Below are 23,219 nucleotides of genomic sequence, written 5' to 3'. Positions count from 1 at the left end.
GCACCGAGGACTCGGCGCCAGTAAGAAGTAAGAGTCGCTGGTTCCTTGGTGTGAGGAGGGTATTCAGGGCAGGGTATTCGCTGTATTTCTTGTGATAAAATGAAGAACATAGTAAAACACATTGACCTCACACAGAAACAACAGTAATCTAAAGAGAGAAATTGTTGGGCAGGGGAGGATCCTTTTTTAAAAGAATCACCATTTTTCTAGGAAATTTTGAACCAATAGACTGATTATTTAGACTTTGACATTTGGTTTTCTTGAAGATGAATTGTCCTTCAGGCCGAGCGAGGCAGCCTTGTTGGTGTTTCATGGGTGTAGCTTCCCTGGCTTTTCTGGGCGCTGTCCTCTCAGCATACTTCCTGTTCCTCCAGCTCTTTCTGTCCCCTCTTTGGAGGTGTCCCCTGAGCCTTCGATGCAGGGAGCCATGCTGAGGATGGACTGGCCGGGGGTGGGGCCACGTGCAGGGCCCTCCTTTTTCTTGTGGTCTCTGTGGGATTTATTCTTGTCATATTTACTTCAGCAATTACAAATTTGATGTCCTGTATATACCATGTGTATCAAAGAAAATGGTATCCAGTTGTCCTTTATTAACATGAAATCTAAAATAAGTAATAATAAGGTTTGTTTGTTTGTTTTGTTTTTTGCCTTGGAAATAACTTTGTATAAAGATGTTATTGCAGGCAGCCTGTTGAGCCTGGAGAGCATTGGAGGTTCAGATTGTTCCTGTCTTTGAGTCAGGGTCCCACTGCACACCTACATGGGTTTGTTCTCAAACCCATGATCATCCTGCTCCGGTCTCTTGAATTACACGATTATAGGACAGGGCCTCTGCCCCTGATTGTGGCTTGTTTTTAATCTATAAATAAATACCTTTACGTTTTCTCAGTTTTAGCTTACAAATACAGTAAATATCAATCATTCGTGCAAATAAAAGCACTTGGGGTTTTTAATAATTTTGAAATGCTCATGCCAGGTCCTGAGACCTGTAAGCTGCCTCTGAAAGGTGCTTCCCCCTTATGCCCACCGCCATTTGCCTGCTTCTGTTATCTGCTTGCTGCCTTAACTAGCAGCTGTTTATCCCTTTAACTAATCTGATGTCACGGGATCTGAAAATAAACCACAGTAACATGCTCTTCGCTTTTAGGAAGTAAACTTTTTTTTTTGTATGAGCAGTTTTGATTTTTGAGTTATATACTTAGAATTTGAATTACTTTAATACGTTATGTTAGCTTTGCATTAGGACTGTTTGATACATTCACAAATAGGAGATTTTTTTTTTTCAAGCATTCTGTTAGTAACAAGTTAAAAAACGCATTCTTATTGAATACTGGATATGCCATGGTCATTTGTTTGCTTAGTGCTTTGTCTTGTTTGAAAGGGATTTGCTCTTGGCTACCTGAGATTGAAGCAGACACTGCAGGTTAATTTTGTGTGCTTATATAGATTCCGTCACCACTTCCTGAGCCGCTTGTGCTGTCTCCCGTGTAATTGCACCTGCTCCCCTCCCCCTCTTAGCCAAGCTGCTTTTCCTGCAGCTTTTGTGGAATCATGCAAAGGGTGTGTCAAAGACCATGGAAAATTTTTTATCTGAGAATACTTTGCATCTAATACTTTAAATTTTTGCTTTTACCCTCCAGAAAGCAGATCTTACAACACAGTCATCGTGTTTCTGGTTCTTGGCATGCTGTTGTTGTTGCTGTTGTTGTTGTTGTTGTTGTTGTTGTTGTTGTTGTTGCAGCAGCAGCATAGCAAATGCCTATATGGCTTCAAGTAATGAGTGTTGTTTGATTTTGGATATCTCCACTGTTGATTCCTCCTTTTTTCCTCATGGTGGTGCTGGGAATCAAATCAGAGCCTTGAGAGAGGCAAGCACGGTCTCTGAACTACATTTCTACCTTTTTGACTTAATCTGATTCCTTTGAAAATGTCAATATTATAGTCAATGAAATTTACAAAAAAAAAAAAAACAAGGTCACCATGGTATAGTGACTCAAAAAAACAAGGAAGAGTCAGAGAGCTGCCCTACATCTTGCTAATTACTAAAATGTGTGGAAAAATAATTTGTTGAGCATGACTATATCAAGCTGGAATGCTAGGATAACAATTTGTAATTAAAATAATGTCAGCATTACAGCAATTTAATGAAGTGTTGAATTACTGTTTATGACATTTTTCTTCTTTAATTTTTCTAGTAAGATACATAAAAGCTTTCACATAACAGCAGTCTTAGCCCAAGTCCCCTTGTTACTTGAAACAATGGATGATAAAAATAAGGTTATGTTTCTTCAAATGTAAACTCAGTACCCACAATCTAGAGGCTTAGGGGCGCTAACTCTCCACCAGTGGCAAAGCAAGAAGGTTGTGAGCCGGTCTGTCTTTCAGGACACAGTGGAGTCCACATGAGGGTGACTTTTGTTTACAGCCGTTGCTGTTATCCCAGAGTATCAAGGCCTCTTATTCTAAAGTTATTCATATCACTCACATCATTAAAAAAAGGACAAAGACCGCTGAATTTTATTCTAGGGAAAACTCAAAATAGGCTCAAGGAAATTGCCAGTGAAACCCAAGTGGTCATATACCAATGAGTTTGAGGTTTTAATTTTTAAAAATTAGTATAGCAGATAAATGTGTAATTTGAGTTAAGAAGTGATAGATTGCTTATAACTGTAGCATGTAAACTGGGCCTCAGCGTCATTGACCTATTTTGGGTCAATTCCAGTCAGAAATAATTCTGCCATCATGACTCACCAACAGAAAATATCTTAAGTTTAGATGAACTCAGACAGACACTGCCCCAGCCTAGTCTCTCACTGTGTAATTACTGTGTTCAGTTTAATTATATAATATTGACTCGGCCCAGGACGACATAACTCAACACAATTCGTAAAACTACTTTTTTTGAAGTTGCAAGATGCCATAGAGTTGGCATCTCTTTGCATGGGTCATGGTGACAGTCAGGGCTAAGACCTTCAGCATATTAATGGATCTCAGCATTTTTAATTCTTCTGTTTTCTCCGTCAAGGACTGGCCAGAGCCAAGTCAGTTCCCACAAAGACCTACTCAAATGAAGTCGTCACGCTGTGGTACCGACCACCCGATGTTCTTCTTGGTTCCTCAGAATACTCGACACAGATTGACATGTGGTAAATACAGATGCCGCTGCTATTTATAGTGTTAACGGGGCTTACTGACAAATACTTATTTTAAAAGAGTTATTTCAAAGAGTTAGTATGCCTCTGAGCAGTGAGTAAGAATTGAGGCATGGAAATAAAACTATTTTATTTGTTTATTTGTTTGTTTGTTTGAGACTGTCTTTCACTGAACCTGGACAGGCTAGCAGGCCAGCAAGACCCGGGATCTCCCTGTCTCGGGCCTGTAGCACTTGTGTGCATGGGTGCAGAGAATCTGGACTCAGCTTCCCATGCTGTGTGGCCGGTACTGTAGCCACTGAGCCACCTCCAGCCAACAGATACTGTGAGGCTGTATCTTGTGCTTGGCCAGCGTCATTGCTGCCTATGTATGGGATGAGTTGCATTTCCTCGATCAGTAGTTACAGCATTTCATAGTTATCTGTAGACGTCCCAAAGTTGTTCTCCTTGCTGTTCTTCAAAGCAAGTCTGACCCTCCCAGCTCTGTTGAGGGTTCCTCACAGCCTGCCCATTAGCACACTCTTTTCATCCAGCAGGGTCACGCTTAGTAATTCCCAAGGATTTGTCATCAGTCCTTTCCTGAGAGGGTCCTGGCTGTCAGAGGCAGTTCCTCTCTCAATAGTGGCTGTGTTTATTATATACTCCTTATGTCTTGATAAGTTAATAATGCTTGTTTCTCTTACTGTCTTGAGCAATCGCATAGAATCTCATACTCTGTTCTAATATGTATAAGATAAAGTTTCTAATTTTAACTAGTCTAATTAATTGTACGGTTTTGAGACACTAAGTTCATTACATTGTTGTACAACTATCTCCACCATCCATCCTTTTCGAAACCCAAAACTTGTATTCTTTTAAACTGAAATCTTACCTGTTGGACAAACCATCCTGCCATTTTTATTTGGTCCCTGGTAATCAGCACACTACTTCTTGTCTCTGAATTTACCTGTCCCAAGCACCTCATGCAAGGGAGGCGCTGCCGTAATCTGTGTGTCTGTTTCTTAACTTGGCTCTTCTCCGTTACCATGGTGTCTTGAGAGTCCATCAGCACTATCTGTAGTTAGTCCCTTAGGTCGTTGTGCATGCACACCACACTTGGCTTGTTCAGCTCTTAGTCCCTTCCATCTGTCACCACTGTCCGTGATGCTACTTTAACAGGATGCACATAGTGTTTAAAGACAGTGCATTGGGCGCTCTTGCTTATTTATCTCAAAGTGAGATCTCGGGCCATAGCAATTGTATTTTAGAATGTTTGAGGGACCATCATATTGCTTCCTGTAACAACGTGCCATTTTATTTCTGGTGTGCTATTTTCAGTTTTGTGTAGTTTGATTGGCTGTGAGCTCTTGTGGAAGTACTGCGTGGCAACCTTCCACGTACCATCTAGTTCCCAAATGATCATGCCTGTTCTCTGAGCCTCGGCCTCCTCTTCCCGCCCTTACACAGTCCCCAGCAGCAAAACTCTGCTGTAGTCACTGCTTCCTGCATCGGGCAGGAATCACTCATTCACGTCTCTCTGAGAGAATCACTCATTCACTTCTCTCTTCGAATCACTCATTCACTTCTCTCTTCGAATCACTCATTCACTTCTCTCTTCGAATCACTCATTCACTTCACTCTGAGAGAATCACTCATTCACTTCACTCTGAGAGAATCACTCATTCACTTCACTCTGAGAGAATCACTCATTCACTTCTCTCTGCAAATCACTCATTCACTTCTCTCTGAGCAAATTATTTGTTCACTTCTTTCTGGACGAATCACTCATTCACTTATCTCTGAGCTGCCTTAGCCATTGTTACGTCCCAGATTACCATAGTGATAGTTGGCACTCCGTCACTAGTTTATTCTCTGAGAATCTTACATAAAAGAAAGCTAGAGGTTTTAAGTGGGGGAAAGAATTAGTAGCATTGTAAGTCCAGATTATAAATTTAATAAACTTGTTGGATTCAAAAGATTCTACACAGAAAGTTTTCTGGGAACCTGATCTAAAATTCTCCTGAAAGATTATCTTGAGAAAAAATATCTTGTGCTCAGTAGTGTGTAAATGGATTGATTTTTTTTTCCTCTTTTTTTTTTTTTTTTTTAATGATGCATTTTAAAGGGGAGTTGGCTGTATTTTCTTTGAAATGGCTTCTGGAAGACCACTGTTTCCAGGGTCAACTGTGGAAGATGAACTGCACTTAATATTTCGACTACTAGGTAAGAAAGAAGTCTTTTTCCCATGATTCACACCTCCCATGATTCATAGTTGACCAGTTAGCTCAGGACCGTTTCCATAGCTATTCTGATAAGAACTGTAGTTGGCTGAGTTGTTTTCAGGTGCACCTTCCAAGCTATCATCTCATTTAACTTTATTTCATAAAGGTTTCAGGAAAGACGATTTGACCTTATACATAGTATTAAGAACTATTCCTAGAGTAGGTGAAGTCATGTGGATAGAAAGGGAATTTTATCATATTTAGGGCATATTCATTGGCCCCAGTCCGCATGTATGTATGTAGTATCTATCCCTAAGTGTACACACACACACACACACACACACACACATACACACACACAAAATAGTATTTTAATTTCAATTGAAAATGTTAAATCATTTAATAAATGTATAATGTTCTTAAGGATAGTTCTTACTTATGCCTGTTAATATATATGTTTGCACACATATAATTTAAATAAATGCTTATCATGAATTTATTCTTTTAATTCAGGAACTCCATCTCAGGAAACTTGGCCAGGTGTTTCTTCAAATGATGAATTCAAGAACTACAACTTCCCAAAATACAAGCCACAACCTCTAATTAATCATGCACCCAGGTATTTTTTCCTTAAGTGGGAGGGGCCAGGCTCTCATGACTCAGTGCACTTCCTTCATGTCCAAGCGCATTCAGTTTATCCCTTTCTTTGATGTAATAATTTTATAAATCAATGGCCAAAAATAACCAAAACATGTAAATAGAATTGAGCTGTAAAATGAATATAGAATGCATATATTAGAATTCCAGAGCCAATGTAGTGCTTGACAAAGGTCAAGGTAGCACTCCTGCCTAGGAATTATGTCACTGGCTATGTCATTGGTGTCGTATACCCCTAGTAGCCACTGCTTAGCAGGTTGTTTTATATGATTTTCTTGATGGCTTGTTTCTATTTTGAACCCTATGATATATTTTGGGCTCACTGTCTCAATGTTTTTACCTATATGCTAGGACAGTGATATTTTGGTATGCTTGCCTTCATTGGCACACTGAATATTTGTAACCTATGTAAACTTTCCTTATAATAGAGTTTACTTTGGGGATAGAATGCTAACCTCAAAATTTCTATATTATTAGTAATTTGTCTTGAATACTGAAATTGTGAATGGCAGTCCATTCCTGATTTGTTCTCAAGCCAATGGCAAGATGAACTTTTAGTGGTAAACACACTCGGGTCTTCAAAAGCAGTAAAGATAGTTATCTTAGGGCACTTAAATTTGGTAAACGGAAGCATTTGGAAAATAATCTGAAAAGTTTCTATCATAAAAGATAAATGGACACTTGTTTTGGTTTGTTTTATTTTTTGTTTCTAGGTTAGATTCTGAAGGAATAGAGTTGATAACAAAATTTCTTCAGGTAAGTCACACCTTATTTTATAAAGTTAAATGGATCATTAAGTGTCTCTTTCCTCATAGGAAAAATAGAATCAATAGTAACCCTCTCAAATACTATTAGCAACAATAAGATGATTATGATCCTTCTAGAAGGCTTCAGCCAGCTCAGGTTGCGTTCTTTGCGGTCCATGCTCTGTGTCCCCGCCTCCTGGTGCTTGCCGCCGTGCCGGAGTTCTAGCAGCCCTCTTCGCTTTTCTCCAGAGCAGGAAGACAGGGTGGCAGTAGCCACAAGCTCTCTCACATCTAGAGAGCATTGGCTTTTCCCATGTCTCACTGGCCAGAATGTTCATTGTAGAAACAGACAACAAAAAGAGTCTGGGAATTGGGGAATTAGCCTCCACCTAGAACAGTCGTGATTCGTGATTTGTCTCTTGGAGTTGGAAGCATGAACATCTTGAGCAAATCTATGTTGTATCAACAGAGGGCTTTATCTGTTGACAATGTCGGGAATAAAGGCACTGGGCATGCTTCCGTCAGCCCATTTCACAGTTGAATATCTTAATTTTTCATCACTTTAGAAAAATATAAGAATCTAATTTTTTATTTGGAGGCTTAGCTAGGAGATATGGAATTGAGATAGAATTATTCTCATACTTTGAGTGTATTTGGAGGACCCTAAAGTGATGTTAGAAAATTGTCATATTAAGTAATAAGGAATTTTTTTAAAGTAGTTCTAAATACTCATTTATCCTTCTTCAACTTTTTACTGTAATTAGGCGGAAGGTTAATGAAGTGCTTTTTGCTTTCTTTCAGTATGAATCTAAGAAAAGGGTTCCCGCAGAAGAGGCCATGAAACACGTATACTTCCGAAGTCTAGGACCAAGGATACATGCTTTGCCAGAAAGTAAGAAGCCCTCACGCTTGTTCCTTCTCTTCGTTTGTCTAGGATTGAGAATAGGGGGGTTTATGGATTTAAAAAGAGGTGGTTGTTGATTTTTATAGCTAGGATTTTAGTCTTTTTTTGTGATCAGATCCTAATTTTTCCAAGGAAGATTTTCTTGTTCATGTCTTGGAATACTGAGTACATTACAAAAGCCGTCATATCGAGTGTGAATCATTAATGTTTTTTGATTTAAATTAGAATATGCTGGCAACATCATCCTTAGCTTGTTAACTGAGGGTCTCAGAACAGTCGGTAGCAAAACCCATCAGAAAATCCACGCGACTTCTCGCATAAAATTTTGTTTTCTGTTTAGAACATAGGGACAAATGGGAAATCTTTCTGTGGGGCTATAACTTTGGGGGCATGGTATGGATGTTTGATGTTGAATCGTTATGCGCTTTTTGAATAATTACAGTTGACCTAGATTTGTCATTAATAGCTGGTAATTTCTGTCTGTTCATTTTAGGCATATCAATATTCAGTTTGAAAGAGATTCAGTTGCAAAAGGACCCGGGTTTTCGAAATTCTTCCTATCCAGAGACAGGTGTGTTTGTCATAAACCATTTCACATGTCGATCATGAATTTTTGCGTGGAGCCAAGCTTTGGGTTTATAAAGTAAAATTATGGATGTAAAAAAAAATGTACAGTGCATCCCACAACTCTGTATGTTTAGAATTGCACATACTTGCTGCTCAGTCTGACGTGGGCAGCTCAGTAACTCTTCAGAGAGAAATGTGATTCAGTCGAGTGAGGGATCCTGAGAGCCACAGATGGCACAGAGACCTTTGACAAGTGACCTGGCCTGAGCACTGCACACGCCATCCCTGGTGCCCGAGGCAGAAGACACAGCTTGTGCATTGCCTAGTCATCAGCTTCGTCATTTGGAAGCCTAGAAGCTGTAGACTGACCCCGTCACCACAAAGGTCACTTAAGACAGTGCCGAGCACGCTTACCGTGGAATCTTAGCGTTTGCTGGTGGGAACGTTAGCTTCCTAGAGTCACCAAATGCTGTATGTGGGATAAAAAAAACTGAACCTTGAACCGCCTCATAAAATGACTTTATATTTTAGGACATGGGAAGAACAGAAGACAGAGCATGCTCTTTTAAGTCTGGTAACTTGGTCTCAAGCCCAGCCCCAGCCTTTCTTTGCAGCCATGGACTCAGAGCTGAAGGCATTCATTTCTTGTGCTGGACTTGGGATCTCCGTGTGTCTGCACTGTCCTCTTCCCAGTGGAGTCTTTTTATTTCAGACCTACAGATTGTTTTTATATTTGTTGTCACAGTGTGACAATATTTTTTTTTTTTGTACAGTTGGTTTTAAGGTCTTCTCTGCCCGTAGAGCCAGTAGGTTACAGCTATCAAATGTAACTGTAGCTGCAGATTTGTGCAGGACTGAGAAACACAGTGCATTATTTATTTGCGGAATCATTGCTGCTAAATAACTACTGTCTGTTTATTTAACACAACAGTTGAATGCCTGAAGAAGTTGCAGTGGCTTTATTATATGTGAACGCATCTGTTTCTCCTCACAAATTGTTTGACTGCTGCATTTTTTGTTGTTGTTGTTTGTTTGTTTGTTTGTTTGTTTAAGAATTAAACTGCAGTGTTTTCCTGGAATGTATATTTAGCTTTGCTTAGCGGTGAAATAAGTGAGCCTTCGTGAACACTCGAAGTTCATGCTACATATAATTTCTTAGGAGCATTGGCCAATAGCGTAGCTAAGAGGTGGACAGCACGGTATGTTTCTGAAACATGCGAGCGTCGATCCGAGAAAATGAAGAGCCGACAGTTTGGGTTCACACCAATGAACTAAAACACTGAGTTATTTATTTTTTACCTATTCCTCCTCTTAGAAATGTCTACTGCACATTTGTATGCTCCGACACTTGATTAGCGCTTTTACACTGTGCTCTTAGTTAAAATGTAGCCACATAAGTCATTCAAACAGGAAAGGCCTTGCGGCTGTTTGTCTTAAGCACATTTCTCTCATTAGATGATACTTCATTTTGAGGAACCGTTTTCTTTCACTTGGGGGCTGGGTGTGTTTCAATAACATTCGCTTGGAATCAGCTGAAAGCTGTACTGTGTCTTTAAATGGAGCCATGATGAATTAGAAATGAGAAAGAAGAACCCAGAGGACTGCTCCAGCATTGTGGGTAGTATCTGCTCATCAGAGACACTAACAGTGTAACTTGAATTATGCATCTCCTCGGACATCACAGACACTTGGTGTTGGCGACAGTGTCTTAGGCATTTGCGTTCCTTCTTAAGGACTATTGGCTAGTGCATCTTACAGCTATAAATTTTAATTGGTATATTTTGAAATGGTCATGTAAGTGTTTGCCTTATATCATGAAAATAGTTATAACTTAATTTTTGTCCTGCCATTCACTGTAAACATTCAGGGTCCTCTCATTTCTGTTCAGGAAATCCTGTAGTTTATTGTTTGTTATTTAACAGTATTAAGTGAGGTTTTGTATATTTCATTTTAACTTTATTTGTGAATAGTGATTGTGGCATGTTTGGGGATGTTATTTTAATATTTCACAATACTGAAATTTTAATTTTTTTTTTAAAAAGAAAGTTCTGGAAGAAACAGATTCATGTGTAATGGTGAATATTGGACCACTGCTGCTTTTCACAATTGCCAGCTGGTTTTATGTTAAGCCCTGTAGCCTAACTGCTGTTATTTCTAACTGACAGACGTGTATTAATATTGTACTTTGAAGGTTATAAATATTATGTGAAAATTCCTTCATTTGTTTTGAAATTTATAATAACTAAATCTCTGTGTTATATAAAATGTGATTTTTGTGGAGTCACTGTTCATTATTGGGGAAGAAAGCTGTGCACACTGGGGTCATCTTCCTTTTGTGGCATCATTGTCAAGTCACAAGATGTCAGTGTGCTGAAATCGACAGCCACTTATGTCTGTGCTGACTGTTTGGTTAGTCTCTCCTGCGGTCTCGTGAGATGATATTCTTCATTTACGAAGCATCCGATTGGTCGACTTGATTTGCAAATTGGCCTTAGTTGTCAGTAAGCTGGATTCTTACTTATAAAAAGTAGAGAGATACCTAGAGGCATTATTTAAAATCCTTTCTGAGGGGTCTAGGGACTTCTGGCCAAGACATTTAGCAAACAAACCGGCGAGCACAGGTTGCTTTTGTTTGTTGGCATTCCAGCCCTTTCCTGATCCTGGAGACCCTCAGAGAAGAGACTTAAAACCTGGAAAGACTGAACCTGGAACTCTCACAAGCCCCTTAAACTGACAAGAATTCTGAAGGTAAGAGGTGCGCTGTCCCTCAGCATATCCAGGGTCCTTCAGGAGGGCATTTACCAGCTTGATTTGAAAGAATATTTAATAACACGTTAGAATCTACCCTTCAGACTCATGACCATTCATAATGGGTTTTCTTGACCTCTTTATGCCATTAACTGCGTTTGCAACACAATAGTTACATTGACTTATTTCCAGAATTGCCTTCCTATTTCAAAAAATTGAACTCATTAAAATAAACCATTTCTCCCACCAAGCTTCTCAAAACTATTAATTTACTCTCCATATCTACGAATTTTCCTATTCTAGATATTTCCTGTCCTTGCAGCCATACCATATTTACATTTTATCTTTGGCTTATTTCTTTCCACATAATATTTTCAGAGTTTCTCTTCGTGACTGACTCATGTTCCATTGCGACTGACCAGTGTAAATACTGCCACAGTGAACATTGCACATGTTTACACACATGCTTGAGGGCCCGTCTCTATCTCTTTGGAGTGTATACACTAGAAATAAGGCTGCTGGGTCAGACCTCATTCTGTGTTTGACTTTCTGAGACGCTCCTGAGCTATGTTAAATTCCTCATGCTGTGTGAGAATCCTCCATCCTTCAGTCCTTGGTACGGTGGGTACCATCTTCATGTTTCTTCTCACAGGCATGAAGATGTAGTTCATTGTAGGCCGTATTGACACTTACTTATGATTACCTATGTCAAGTGTCTTTTGTTTGGTTGGGTTTGGTTTCCTTTTGTCTTATTGCCAAGTTACATCAAATGAATCACAAACAAACAAAAAAATCTCACAAGGTTAATAGCTACACATGATTCTTCATCGTAGCTATGCTTGGTCCGGGGCAGCTGGCCGACTGCAGGTTGGGTGTGTCTGGACTACTACCTCTAGGCTATCCAGCATCCCTTGAACCTCTCCATGTGAGTTTTAGCATAAGGCTTCCCAGTTTCACAAAAGACAAACAGTGAGCCCACGTTGGGGTCACAGTGAGGAGTGCCCTGAGCTTAAGTCCTTCTCCAAAGGTGGGTACTGCTCTCTTAACAACATATTTTTCCTGGTCCATTAGTTCGAGGTGCTCTCTGCTTATTTAGTAGTTTAAAATATTCCCCCTCTATGTTTGAATTTCCTTCTAAGTATTTTTTGCTGCTGGTGTAGGTGGGATAGCCTTCTTTTTCTTTTCTTTTTCTTTTCTTTCTTTTTTTTTTTTTTTTTTTTGGTTTTGTCAAGACAGGGTTTCTCTGTGTAGCCCTGGCTGTCCTAGAACTCACTCTATAGTCCAGGCTGGCCTCGAACTCAGAAATCCACCTGCCTCTGCCTCCCGTGTTCTGGGATTAAAGGTGTGCGCCACCACTGCCCGGCAGTGGGATAGCTTTCTTAATTTCTGTTTGATTTTTTTTTTTTCATTGCTAGTGAATTGGAAGTACAAATTTTTTGTTTTGATTTTGTGACCTCCCAACCTTGTTGAATTTGTTGCCTTTTCAAAGTTTTTTTGTTCTTGTGTATTTTTTTTGTCCTTGTGTATTTTTTTTTTTTGTCCATTTTTAGGATCTTCTACACACAAAATTACATCATCTGCAGGAAGAAATAGTTCGACTTTTTCTCTTAGAATTCGGATGCCTTCTCTTCTCTGTTCTTTACTTTTCCCTCTTTCGTAGCCGGTCTTTAGACCTCCAGTCTTACCGAGTAGTGAGTAACCTGTGTCACTGGCCTTGGGGAAAGCTTTCGGGTGTTCTCCACCGCTGTGGAATCAGCAGTGCGTGTGTACACCCCTTATGTTAAGAAGCTTCCTCCGTTCCTGGGTCACTGCGTGTGTTTCTAGGGGTTACCAATTCGTTGACTTTATCTTCTAAAACTTTTTTTGCTGTCATTTGTGATGATCATGCTGCCCTCTTCATTCATTTCCTTGATTGATTTTCATGTTACATCAGCACCGCTTTTCTGGAAAGAGTCCCACTCGGTGATGAATTAAAATTTAAGCATTTTTTTATGAAAATGTTTGGGACCAAAAATGTCTCAGATTTCAAGGGATTTTTTTTTTTTTTTTTTTTTTTAGATTTGTTTTTTTCAAGACAGAGTTTCTCCATATAGCTCCGACTGTCCTGGAACTGGCTCTGTAGACCAGGCTGGTCTCAAACTCAGAAATCCGCCTGCCTCTGCCTCCCAAGTGCTGGAATTAACGGTGTGCACCACCACCGCCCGGCTCAAGGGATTTTTTTATTTTATTATTTTTATTTATTTATTTTTTCAACCTGTGGTTGAACATCCCCAGTTCAAAACTACAAAGTCTGAAATGCTACAAAATCTAAAAATGTTTTCATCATTGTTCCTCCAAAAGCTTCAGGGGTCAGGGCCGTTTAGATTCCATATTAGGGATTTTTAAGTTGTAATTCTTTAAACATGCTGCTAAATCTGATTTGCTAGTAGTTTTGTTGAGAATTTTTGCCTGAATTCATAACGGGTTTGGTCTGTACTCTGTTTGCATTGTCTGTCTGGATTTAGTTGTTAGCACTGCTGGGCATCTGAGATGGAGGATAAGGAGTATCCGCCCTTCAGTTACACGAAGTGGCTTAAGGCATTGTCCTAATTGTCCTAATACCGTACTGTTTTGTATTTAGTTGCTTTTTATGGTAGACCATTTTGATTTCCTTCATTCCTTTCTCGTGTGTGTGTGTGTGTGTGTGTGTGTGTGTGTGTGTAGTTGTTTTGATAATATATATTACACATATTTATTATTTTGAGTTTGTGGGGTTTTAAGAGATTTATCCTCAAATATCACCCCATTTTATTACTCTGTCAGTGGCTCTAGTTTTTAAATATTCTAATCTAGGTTCTTAATTCTTTCTTTGCTTTACATGTTCATTCGTATCAAAATGTTAAGTAGAAGTATAAGCTCACAAGGTTGGTAGAACTAAAAAAATTTAATGTGTTCTTTTACACACAATGAAATACATGTTTTCCTTCTGGACTGTTTTCAAACGCTAAGTTCAGACCCTGGACTTGCATGTCGGGAGGTTCAGTACCATCATTCCTACTTAAGAGTTTCCATTTCTGACCTAAGAAAACTACTGACAACATCTGTCCATCCAAAATGGGAAGAATATGAGTAAATTCCTGATTATAAAACTACTTTGATGTGAAAAGACTATAAGATCTTGCCCTACGATGCTTGGAAGGCCTTTTCCTTCCTGGCTTCTCCCTAAGAGAAATTAATTTATTGGAAAACTAACATTCTTTTAAAGCTACCACTTACTTGACAGACTAAAGTGTACACTTGTAAGAAAGACAGACTGACGAGTCTTTGATAGCAACTGTGGTGCTGTCCCTGCTGCGGTGTAGATGCAGGGTTGCCTGGGATATGTGGGAACCTGTGTGTGCTGAGATGGAGCTGATGAGCACCTGGTCTTAGCGCCTCTGTTTGAAGAAAGCTCAGCATCTGAAAGATGTTCTACTGGGCTCTGAACAGGACATGGAGTCTTAGCCTAGCTTTGACTCCTGCAAGACTGAAATCCTAGAACAGTGAAGAGTTAGACATGCTCCAGCCCTCCACAGCAGTGGTGGCAGTGCTGTCTTACTGCAGTCTTTCAGTGTCCCCCTGGGCCATTACGGAATGACTCAGTGAAATGGTGGTGGGCTGGGCTATAAGGTCTGTGTAGAATGGTGTTCATGCATCTTTGTTTGTTTGTTTCTGGAAATACTGAACTCATTAGAAAAATTGCCTTGGAAGCATTCCCAGCATTTGGCTCGTCCAGACCCCCAGCCAGCCACTCTTTCAAGACTTCATAGCTACCTGGAGCCACACCCCTTTCTTGAATGTATGCTTTATTGATACTGATTATTCCACATTGCTGTCTTGCACTGTGATTTACTTTTATTTACTTTTGCACTGTGAGTTACCCAAATGTTTTCTTCTCTTGGCTACGCTTGAGCCTCTGCTCTTTCTCCTGGAAGTCCTTCTCCGTACCCCACCCCACCACAGGCTGCCTTATGCATTCTCTGGTTTTACTGCCCTCCTGTCTATTTTCTGTGTACTTCAGAATATGGTAATACTTAATCACTTTTTATCATCTATCAATAACCCATAAGTCCTGTGAAGGAAAGGATTACTATGTCCTGGACTAGATAAAGACGCAGTAGTATTTGTTGATTAAGACCCAAGAGTGGCCAGGCAGCGGTGGTGCACGCCTGTAATCCCAGTACTCTGGGAGGCAGAGGCAGGCGGATTTCTGAGTTCGAGGCCAGCCTGGTCTACAGAGTGAGTTCTAGGACAACCAGGGCTATACAGAGAAACCCTGTCTCCAAAAAACAAAAACAAACAAACAAAAACAAACAAACAAACAAAAAAACCCAAGAGTGAAGAAATCCTTGTTTGAAAGTGAAACTCACCACTTGGCCTTGTCTCTTCTCTCTGGGCTAAATATAAATGCAGCAGTCGATTATGTTAGATACCTAAGAACTAACTAACTTATAATCAAGTTGTTCTACCTCAATCACCCCCTACACACACACACACACACACACACACGTACGTGTAGGAGGAGAGAGCGAGGGCTCTCACACAGGACCAGGAATAATTACTGGCAATCTCCTGGGCAATGGTGGTGTTGTCTGAAACAGTGTAAAGATGTAGATTACTAGTTCTTAAAAGGACTTATCTTTTAAGCATATTGACCAACATCATGGCCAACAATCAAAGTATAATTTTGAAAACTGACTAGCTGTTTCTTTGAGTCAGTTATTTAACTATAGTTCATCTCAGTTCCCTTGTACAATTATGTATAATAGTACTTCCCTCAGAGGGCTGTGTGCGTAGGCCTGGAGCTCTGGGCTCCAGCTGTTTCTTTATGAGTCAGTTAGTTAGCTACAGTTGTTCGGTCTCGGTTTCCCTACTTGTAGAATTATATCTAATAGTACTTCTGTCGTAGGGTTGAGTGAGCGCTCTGGACTTCGACGTGTGAGCTGAGCTGAGTACGTGTGAAGTGGTTTAGAAATGGTTCTCATCAGTACCTGAACCCTTCATGTGATGTGATGGAATGAAAACAGGCTTTAGGTTCCAGGGTCATTTGGAAGAAGGTACCAGAACTCAGTGTCAGCCCTGTATTGGGGGCCAAACAAGGGAGTCTGGGTGCAGCGACAACCATCCCTGAAGATTAAAACAAAGGGCATAGGACCACACATCAAGATGTGTGTGTGCGTGTGCGTGTGTGTGTTGTATACAGGTATATGTGTACAGGCGCAGAGACTAAATGCCATCAGCAACCCCACTCAACTCTCTGCCTTATTTCTCTAGGCGGGGTCTCACTGAACCTAGGCCTCTCCATTTCAGCTAGACTGGTGGCCTGTAGGCCTCGGCCTGTCCCTAACCCCCACAGTGCTAGACGAACTTAGAGGTCCTCTCACAGCCATGCCCTACTTTCATGTGGGTGCCTGGGTCCTCGTGCTCACGCACTCACCAAGCAGCCCTGTCAGCCCCATGTCTTAAGATTGGGAGACCATTTCAAATATTCTATTTACTATTTACTCAACTTCAGTGGTGTGTTGGGGGTGTGTGTGTGGGGGGGGGTATGTACACGTGTCTGTCCTGTGGTCTTTAGAGTCTCACATATGATAGGCAAATACTCTCCTACTGCGCTATAATCCTTACGTACACCTAAAGCATTCAAAGTGCCATATATAGAAATAGAAAACTGCATTTATCCATCTTGTTGACACAGAAAAAGGGAAATTTGCATCACTGTCAGTAAATGGAAGTGAACAAACCCACTTACCTCTTAATACTTTTTATTACAAAGTTTTTATTCATCAAAACAATATTACAGTTTAAAAACACACACACACACACACACAACACCCGTGAGGCGGTGGAGGGAGCTTTGCAGCCCGTAAGAAAGCTGTGTGTGGGGACTGAGTTCAGCTTCCACAGTGAGGTCCTAGAGCTCCTACCTCAGCCGTAGCAGTTGAACACTGATTACACAAGCACAGGAGAGAGAGAGCCAGGGACGCTCTTTGAAGCCTGTTTTCCCGCTAAGTGAATCCTGTTCAGACCACAGAGGACTTCCCTGTGTAAAGATGTCGTCGTCATCCACCCTTCAGGTCTTCACACCACCATCTGGACCCACCACGAATGACATACAGTGTTTTCCCATTTCTAATCCAGGAGTCTAGAATACAGGATAATCACAGTAGTTGGAAGCAGAGCAACAGGCAGACCAGACCTTATGGTCTAACTTAAACATTTCCAACCATCATTCATAGTTTAAAAGTCTACAGAGTGAGTTCCAGGACAGCCAGGGCTATACAGAGAATCCCTGTCTCGAAAACAAAACAAAAAGAATCTTGTGGATCAAACTGATCCTCATCAGTCAAGCAGGTTTTCCACGCTCCAGCCTTTTGTTAACCGAAGTTCTGAACCAACCATTCTTCCTCTACCCTCAGTGAATGCTGTGGCCCCAGGCCGCTCCTGGCTTCTCCCAGCTGGTCCTGGGTGCCTGTCTTGACCAGAGAACAGCTGGAAGCCAGCCCTCTCAAAGCCCCCTCTTAGCTCTGACACTCTGTTCAGTAATTACAGTCCCCTGAACCAGCTCCTGTTTATTTTAGTACACATTTACTCTTTGCCATGAGGGAGTGTCAGGGCGTCTATTTATGGGCTTGGAGCTGTCTTCATAGCTTTACAGAGTCAGAAGTTTTTTCTCCCCTTACTAAAGACACACACGCCCCTTAGAAAGATAGTCAATTTCAGTAGTAAGTCTCAATTTGCAAGTATCTAAACAGTTTTAGGTTGTTTGAAATTCTAATTTTTTTTTTTTGCACAATCTTTATTTTTTTAACCCCCTTATAATCCTTTATTTAGTATCTAGTCTGTTGAGGCACATTTCAAGTCTTTTGGTTTTTTTTTTTTAATACTTGTAGATGAGTAGTGCTTCAGTTCTCCTGATCCTAAGTTGAAAGTGCTTTGACCCCATAGTCTTACATTAGGATTTCCCTTTAAGCACAGTGCTGTCTTCAGGGTTTCACCAGAGGAGGGGCTGCTGCCGTCACAGCCGGAATCCCATCACTTGAAGCCTTCCCTGCATAGCACCTGAGGAGCTGCTACAAGTGAGATTCCAGAAGAGTTCTCTTTTTATAAGATTCCCTTTGCTCCTACCGTCAGTTTAATACGTAAAGCAGTGTCTCTTGGACGCTCACCTTTAGAAGCAAGGCCTTCAGTCTCGCCAGTTCTTGGTAATGCATTTTGTTTAGTCCATCAAAAATATATCTATAGAAGGAAGTATATCTATACATAGCTGGTATTATATAATCATTTCTTTGTTTGAATTCACCATCTGTGAGCATCTTCCAAAATATTCTTAGTTTGTTTCCCACCACCCCTTTTTGGGAGAGATAAGGAGACGGATTACTGGGGATTGTACCCGCAGCCTTCATACTTGCAGGGCACACATTCTACTGAGCTGCTTCCTCAACCCTAAAACAATAGGTTTTGAATATTAATTGTCATGCCAGGAATCTAAAGAAACCTTAACTTCCAGTAGTGATAAAGCTAGCAGATGGTTGTGTTTGTAGGAAAAGAAGAGAGCAGGATTAGTCTTTTCAGATTAAATATAGACCTAGGAAGTCCCCTTGAAAGTCTGGTTGGGGTGGACCTAACGTAACCTTAGCATCCCAGACTTCTGCTGGGAGTCAAAAGGCATCTGTAAAAGGCTAAGCGGCTGGCCTCTCAAAGTTGTCCTTTTTTAAAAAATGCACTTTGGAACATGTTCTTTAAAGAATGTTTATTGTCTAAATATGGCTTCGTTCATTCTTATAAAAAACATTACTTGGACATTACATTTTCTGGATTTCAGTTCAAAAGAAGTCCTAAGGCAGTTCTTACTGTGATGGAAGTACACTTTGATGGTGTCTACGTGAGAAAATGACACTCTACAGAGAGCTGTTTGATGCTAATGTGTCCTTCAAACATTGCCTCTCGATACTAGAAATACATAAATTCATGTACATAAAACTAAATGCAAAGAAAGGCACAGCTGGCTATATCGTGTATACAAGCAGAGTTCAGCGTATGTAGAATTAAAGCGAGAAAAAGCTTCACATCCTTATTAGTTACATTGAAAACATTAAGAAAGGCCCTTCACTGTCAGTGTTCAACACTCCAGAGCTAACAGAATTAAAAAAAAAGACACATACACACAAACATTAAAATCTGCTTAATGCAAAACAGACTTCCATAGAGAGCTGAATATATATATATATAAAAAAACAAAACTTTTTAAAATGCTAACATACATCTAGATTATCCGTGTTACGAAAAGTGCAAACCAAATTGACCGGGTTTCACAATGTCCTCATGACACAGGTAAACTAGCCCATGGGGATGAACTGGCGTCATCAGTTCTGAGTCCTTTGTGGCTGACAGAGGTGGCGGTGGCGGCCGTCATCAGGACTTCTGAGAGCTGGAAGACAGCAGTACTGGGGACGGAGCTCTGTCCAGACTGGGGAGCGGCACGGGCATGTGACCGTTGAGCAGTGTGGGGAACTGGAAGGGACAAGAAGCCTTTAGTAATTGGGACAAAGCCATCAGGGAGCTGGTTTTCCTCTAGTGCATAGACAGACCCACGGATGCTGCTTTCTGAGCCCAGTGGTGGGAGTCGGCTGCCGGGTTCCTTCACAAAGGTTACCTAGAGCGACAGAGAGAGGCCCAGAAAATGCCCCACTCTGTGTGCCTAAGGTCCAAACCTCTCCTTCACGTGTTGTGGTGAAGTTTATTCTACTGCTGTTTTTCTTAAAGGTTCGAAGCCAGTTTGCCGATTTGCTTTAACTATCGAGGGCTGCAACTGGAAACCGAGATTCTTCACATATGGGTCAGTAATCTCAAATTTTGAAATGTGCTGTCCGGTTCCCACAGCACAACAGTAGATGTCTGTCAGTTCTTGTTCAAAAACGAGGACAGGGAGCGGGACACACGGGTCAGCAGTTAACAGTGCTGACTGCTCTGTTGACAGATGGCCTGAGCCTAATTCCAGCACCCATGTCGCATGGCTCAGATCTGTCCCGGCCTCTATGCAAAAAAAAAAAAAAAAAACTAAAAGAAAGATGATGTTAGTCTTTCCTGGGGGTGAGAGAATACTTTCCCTGATCTAATATCAATGCATTAGCTCACCCTTGCACAGGCAAACAGTGAGATTTCTGTGTTGCTGGTAACTAAGATTTCGTTGCTAGCGGAACGAAAGCACTGGATTTCATAACTGGAACAAATACTTCAGCTGTGAACCCGTACGAAGAGGGGTGAGCAAAAGCATCCTTGTAATACGTGACCGGCTACTCAGAGCTCGCCTTCTGCATCGCCAAAGATGCCGTGTGGCCAGTTGATCTCCCAGGTATTCTTGTGGCTTAATCCCTGTTTAGTCCGGGAAAGTTAAATATTAAACCTGAGCACTAAGTATCAAACGGCACAGCCTGGCACATGCTAGAGGCACAGTAAATATTTGTAGAATGAGCGAATGCTTTTTCCCGCAAAACTATTTCAGTAACACATTCAAACGCCTTTGCTTCTCCGGGGACCGCACTGGGTCACTAGGAGCATGTGAAGTAAGCTTTGTTATCGCCCCTTTGTTAGTAAGAAAAACAGCTCGGTGAGGGTTGGACTAGCTCAAGGTCATAGCTCCTAAGCAAAAGCAAGTTTTTATCCCCAGCTCTCCTAAACTGACCAGCTCCTCTTTTAACTTCTGTAACTGGGGGGTGTAAGGGCTTGTCTTTCCTGGATTTTGTGGGACTTTCTGTCGGGTTTCCAGACCGATCTTCACGCACTTAAACCTTTCTAAGCCAAGGCCCGCTCCTGAGGCAACTTCAGGTGAACTGCAGAAGCATATCTCTCTCTCTCTCTCTCTCTCTCTCTCTCTCTCTCTCTCTCTCTCTCTCTCCCACCATTTTTACTGGTGCCTATAAAAGAGTCATCTTTAGTGGCAGCTTTTTCCATGTGTTAGGATGGATTGCCGCCCCCTCTGCAGACCCTTATCTGTCACACTTCTCTTGATTAGCTTGGGTTCCCCACCACCCCTCCCACACACCTCCCCCAGAATATTTATTGGCTCTTCTCCCGCCACAGCTATAGACGTGTGCCAGGCTAACAGGCTCTATAGAGCACATTCCCAGTTGGTAACCGTGTCTCCTCCACCCTGACTCTGTCCGCCTTTGGGGTGCATCCCAGTGTATTTCTGGATCAGGCTCTAGAGTCACGCTTGGCCTGTGTCTTTGGCACCTCTCTCTCTTTTCTGAAACATATTGCAAATAGAAAGCATACCTCTTCCACAAAGGTTAGTGTCTTGTCTTCTCTCTCCCTGGTTGAGATTCTGGCCGTATCTGTTCTAATCTGCTACAAGCATGGTCTTAAGTAGGCTGGTGCACACCTGTCATCCCAACGTTCAGGAGACTAAGGCAGGAGGACTACTCTTAAATTTAAGGCCAGCCTGGGCTACAAAGTGAGTTCCAAGCTAGCCAGATCTACAGTGTATGACCCTGTGTCAATCACTCTCCAAGATAGACAGACAGACAGATAATTGTCTCAGGAGATCTGTATAGCGACAATGCCTTAGCTCCACCAACTCCTTCACTAAGGAGTTCAGTTTGCTTTTCCAAAGCTCACACAGAAAACGTGCTCTCTCTGCTCAAAATGTGCTGTAGGTTGGGTCTTCTCTCTCACTCACCAGCAGGCAGTGTATGTAAATGAGGCTGACTGTTTTCGTCCATTCTGAAGGCAGTAATCTCTGCGGTAATCTGCATTCTGAGAAATCCACTTTGATGTCTTACTATTTGTCATCAGAAGTCTCTTTCCTCTTAAGATGTTTGTTGTTTTCTGTTTTTTTGAAGCTCCCGCCTCCAACTTTGACATGTCCCATTGCTCTTTTTTATGGATATGAATATCTTAAAAGGTACAGAGTTGTTTCCCTCTGCACGCAGATCCAGTCATAACTTGAGAACTCCCGGACATGCAACCTGTCAGCCATCTAGGCTAAATTGTAGCCCTCTTCCAACCTCCCCTGCTGTTTTTTTTTTTAACTCTTTGCACATGGCCTTTGTATGCAGTAATCTGCAGAATTCTAATTATACATTAGGAACCCAACCCGTTGCCTGCAGTGGTTCTCAGATTGTAGTTCCTACCCTAGAACGTTATTAGAAACGTGAACATTTTATCAGAAGCCCCAGAGTGGGCCTAGCATCCTTACTTGACACACTATCCACATGACCCTGATACATGCTGACTTTGCAGAGTCACTGGCTGTGTGATGTGGACATCTCCCAGCTCCCAGAGATCCTGGCTGTCAAGCCATTGTGGGAATGAACTCTCTTTACTGTTGGGAGTACTGGAACAGAATCAAAGTCCCACTGGTTCCTTGTGGCTTTCCCAAAAGATCTTTAACCTCTGTTCCAATCAGATGGCAAGACTCCCAAAAACCATAGAAATGAGAAGCTGTTTAGTTTTCAAATATTCCCTGAGCTCTGCAGAAGTCCTAGGTTAGACTCTACAGTAGTGCGGCCCTACTCCCAAGGGACTGATGTGTTCCTACAACTCTCTCATACTACGCTCCTACTAGACTGTGCCACTTGAGGTTAAAATGGTAACAACCAACATGCTCACTGTGGCTGACCAGAACTGAGTTGGGACGGGACTTAGAGCCAGGAAGAGAAGGAAACTCGATTACTCTGGGGAGTAGTCACATCATGACACCATACTCCAAGCCTGCCAGGAAACCAGAAGCACATGATAGCAATCTAAACCTCCGAAGCTCCTCCATTCTTCCTATGAGATCGTAAATCCTTACGTATTTACATGGTGTCCTTGCAGAGAAGCGCCCAGCAAATACTAACCTTGCTAAGCAAAGCGACCACCTTAGAGGACAGGCTGGAGCTCATAACAGCTCTTATTAGCATGTGGGCTTTGGCATCTTGTCACTAGGCCTTCAGTGACGACTGACATTTGTGTGCCCTTTGATGTGCTAGCAGCTGGAAGATAGCATAGTGAACAGACTATAGTTCTTATCTTTCGAGGTTCCACCCGCCCTAGGCCAGGGGAAGCAGGCTGGGTTAGACCAAGCCTGGGTACCAAAGTCTGGGTAAGACAGACAGACACAGAGGACAGAGCTAGCATTGCTTCATTCCTGCCCTGCGTGTATTCACATCCTCAAGACAGTAACACCTTGAGCGGGTGAGTAGCCATCTTTGAGACTCAGGAAATACTGATCTCTATGGGA

At 41.5% G+C, this 23,219-nt stretch overlaps 2 protein-coding genes across 5 annotated transcripts in view; one reads left to right on the top strand and one right to left on the bottom strand.

Annotated features, from left to right (window-relative positions):
• Window positions 1-10,497, top strand: part of Cdk17 (cyclin dependent kinase 17) — a 91,499-nt gene extending 81,002 nt beyond the window's left edge. For both annotated transcript variants that reach the window (XM_052165296.1, XM_052165295.1), the window contains 7 exons: window positions 3,026-3,146; window positions 5,257-5,354; window positions 5,867-5,972; window positions 6,724-6,766; window positions 7,558-7,648; window positions 8,154-8,231; window positions 8,759-10,497. In XM_052165296.1, coding sequence (XP_052021256.1) covers window positions 3,026-3,146; window positions 5,257-5,354; window positions 5,867-5,972; window positions 6,724-6,766; window positions 7,558-7,648; window positions 8,154-8,231; window positions 8,759-8,796 — 575 coding nt within the window. In that variant the 3' untranslated portion in view covers window positions 8,797-10,497. The remainder of the gene's footprint in view (window positions 1-3,025; window positions 3,147-5,256; window positions 5,355-5,866; window positions 5,973-6,723; window positions 6,767-7,557; window positions 7,649-8,153; window positions 8,232-8,758) is intronic.
• An 8,234-nt stretch (window positions 10,498-18,731) lies between these two features.
• Window positions 18,732-23,219, bottom strand: part of Elk3 (ETS transcription factor ELK3) — a 59,641-nt gene continuing 55,153 nt past the window's right edge. For 2 of the 3 annotated variants that reach the window (XM_052165298.1, XM_052165297.1), the window contains one exon: window positions 18,732-19,507. In XM_052165298.1, the coding sequence (XP_052021258.1) occupies window positions 19,409-19,507 (99 nt within the window). In that variant the 3' untranslated portion in view covers window positions 18,732-19,408. The remainder of the gene's footprint in view (window positions 19,508-23,219) is intronic. The other variant, XR_007974608.1, reaches the window with a different exon arrangement.

Source organism: Apodemus sylvaticus, chromosome 20 (assembly GCF_947179515.1).
Source record: "Apodemus sylvaticus chromosome 20, mApoSyl1.1, whole genome shotgun sequence".
Taxonomy (NCBI): domain Eukaryota; kingdom Metazoa; phylum Chordata; class Mammalia; order Rodentia; family Muridae; genus Apodemus; species Apodemus sylvaticus.
Note: the sequence above shows the minus strand (reverse complement) of the source record. Positions and strands in the feature narration are given on the sequence as shown.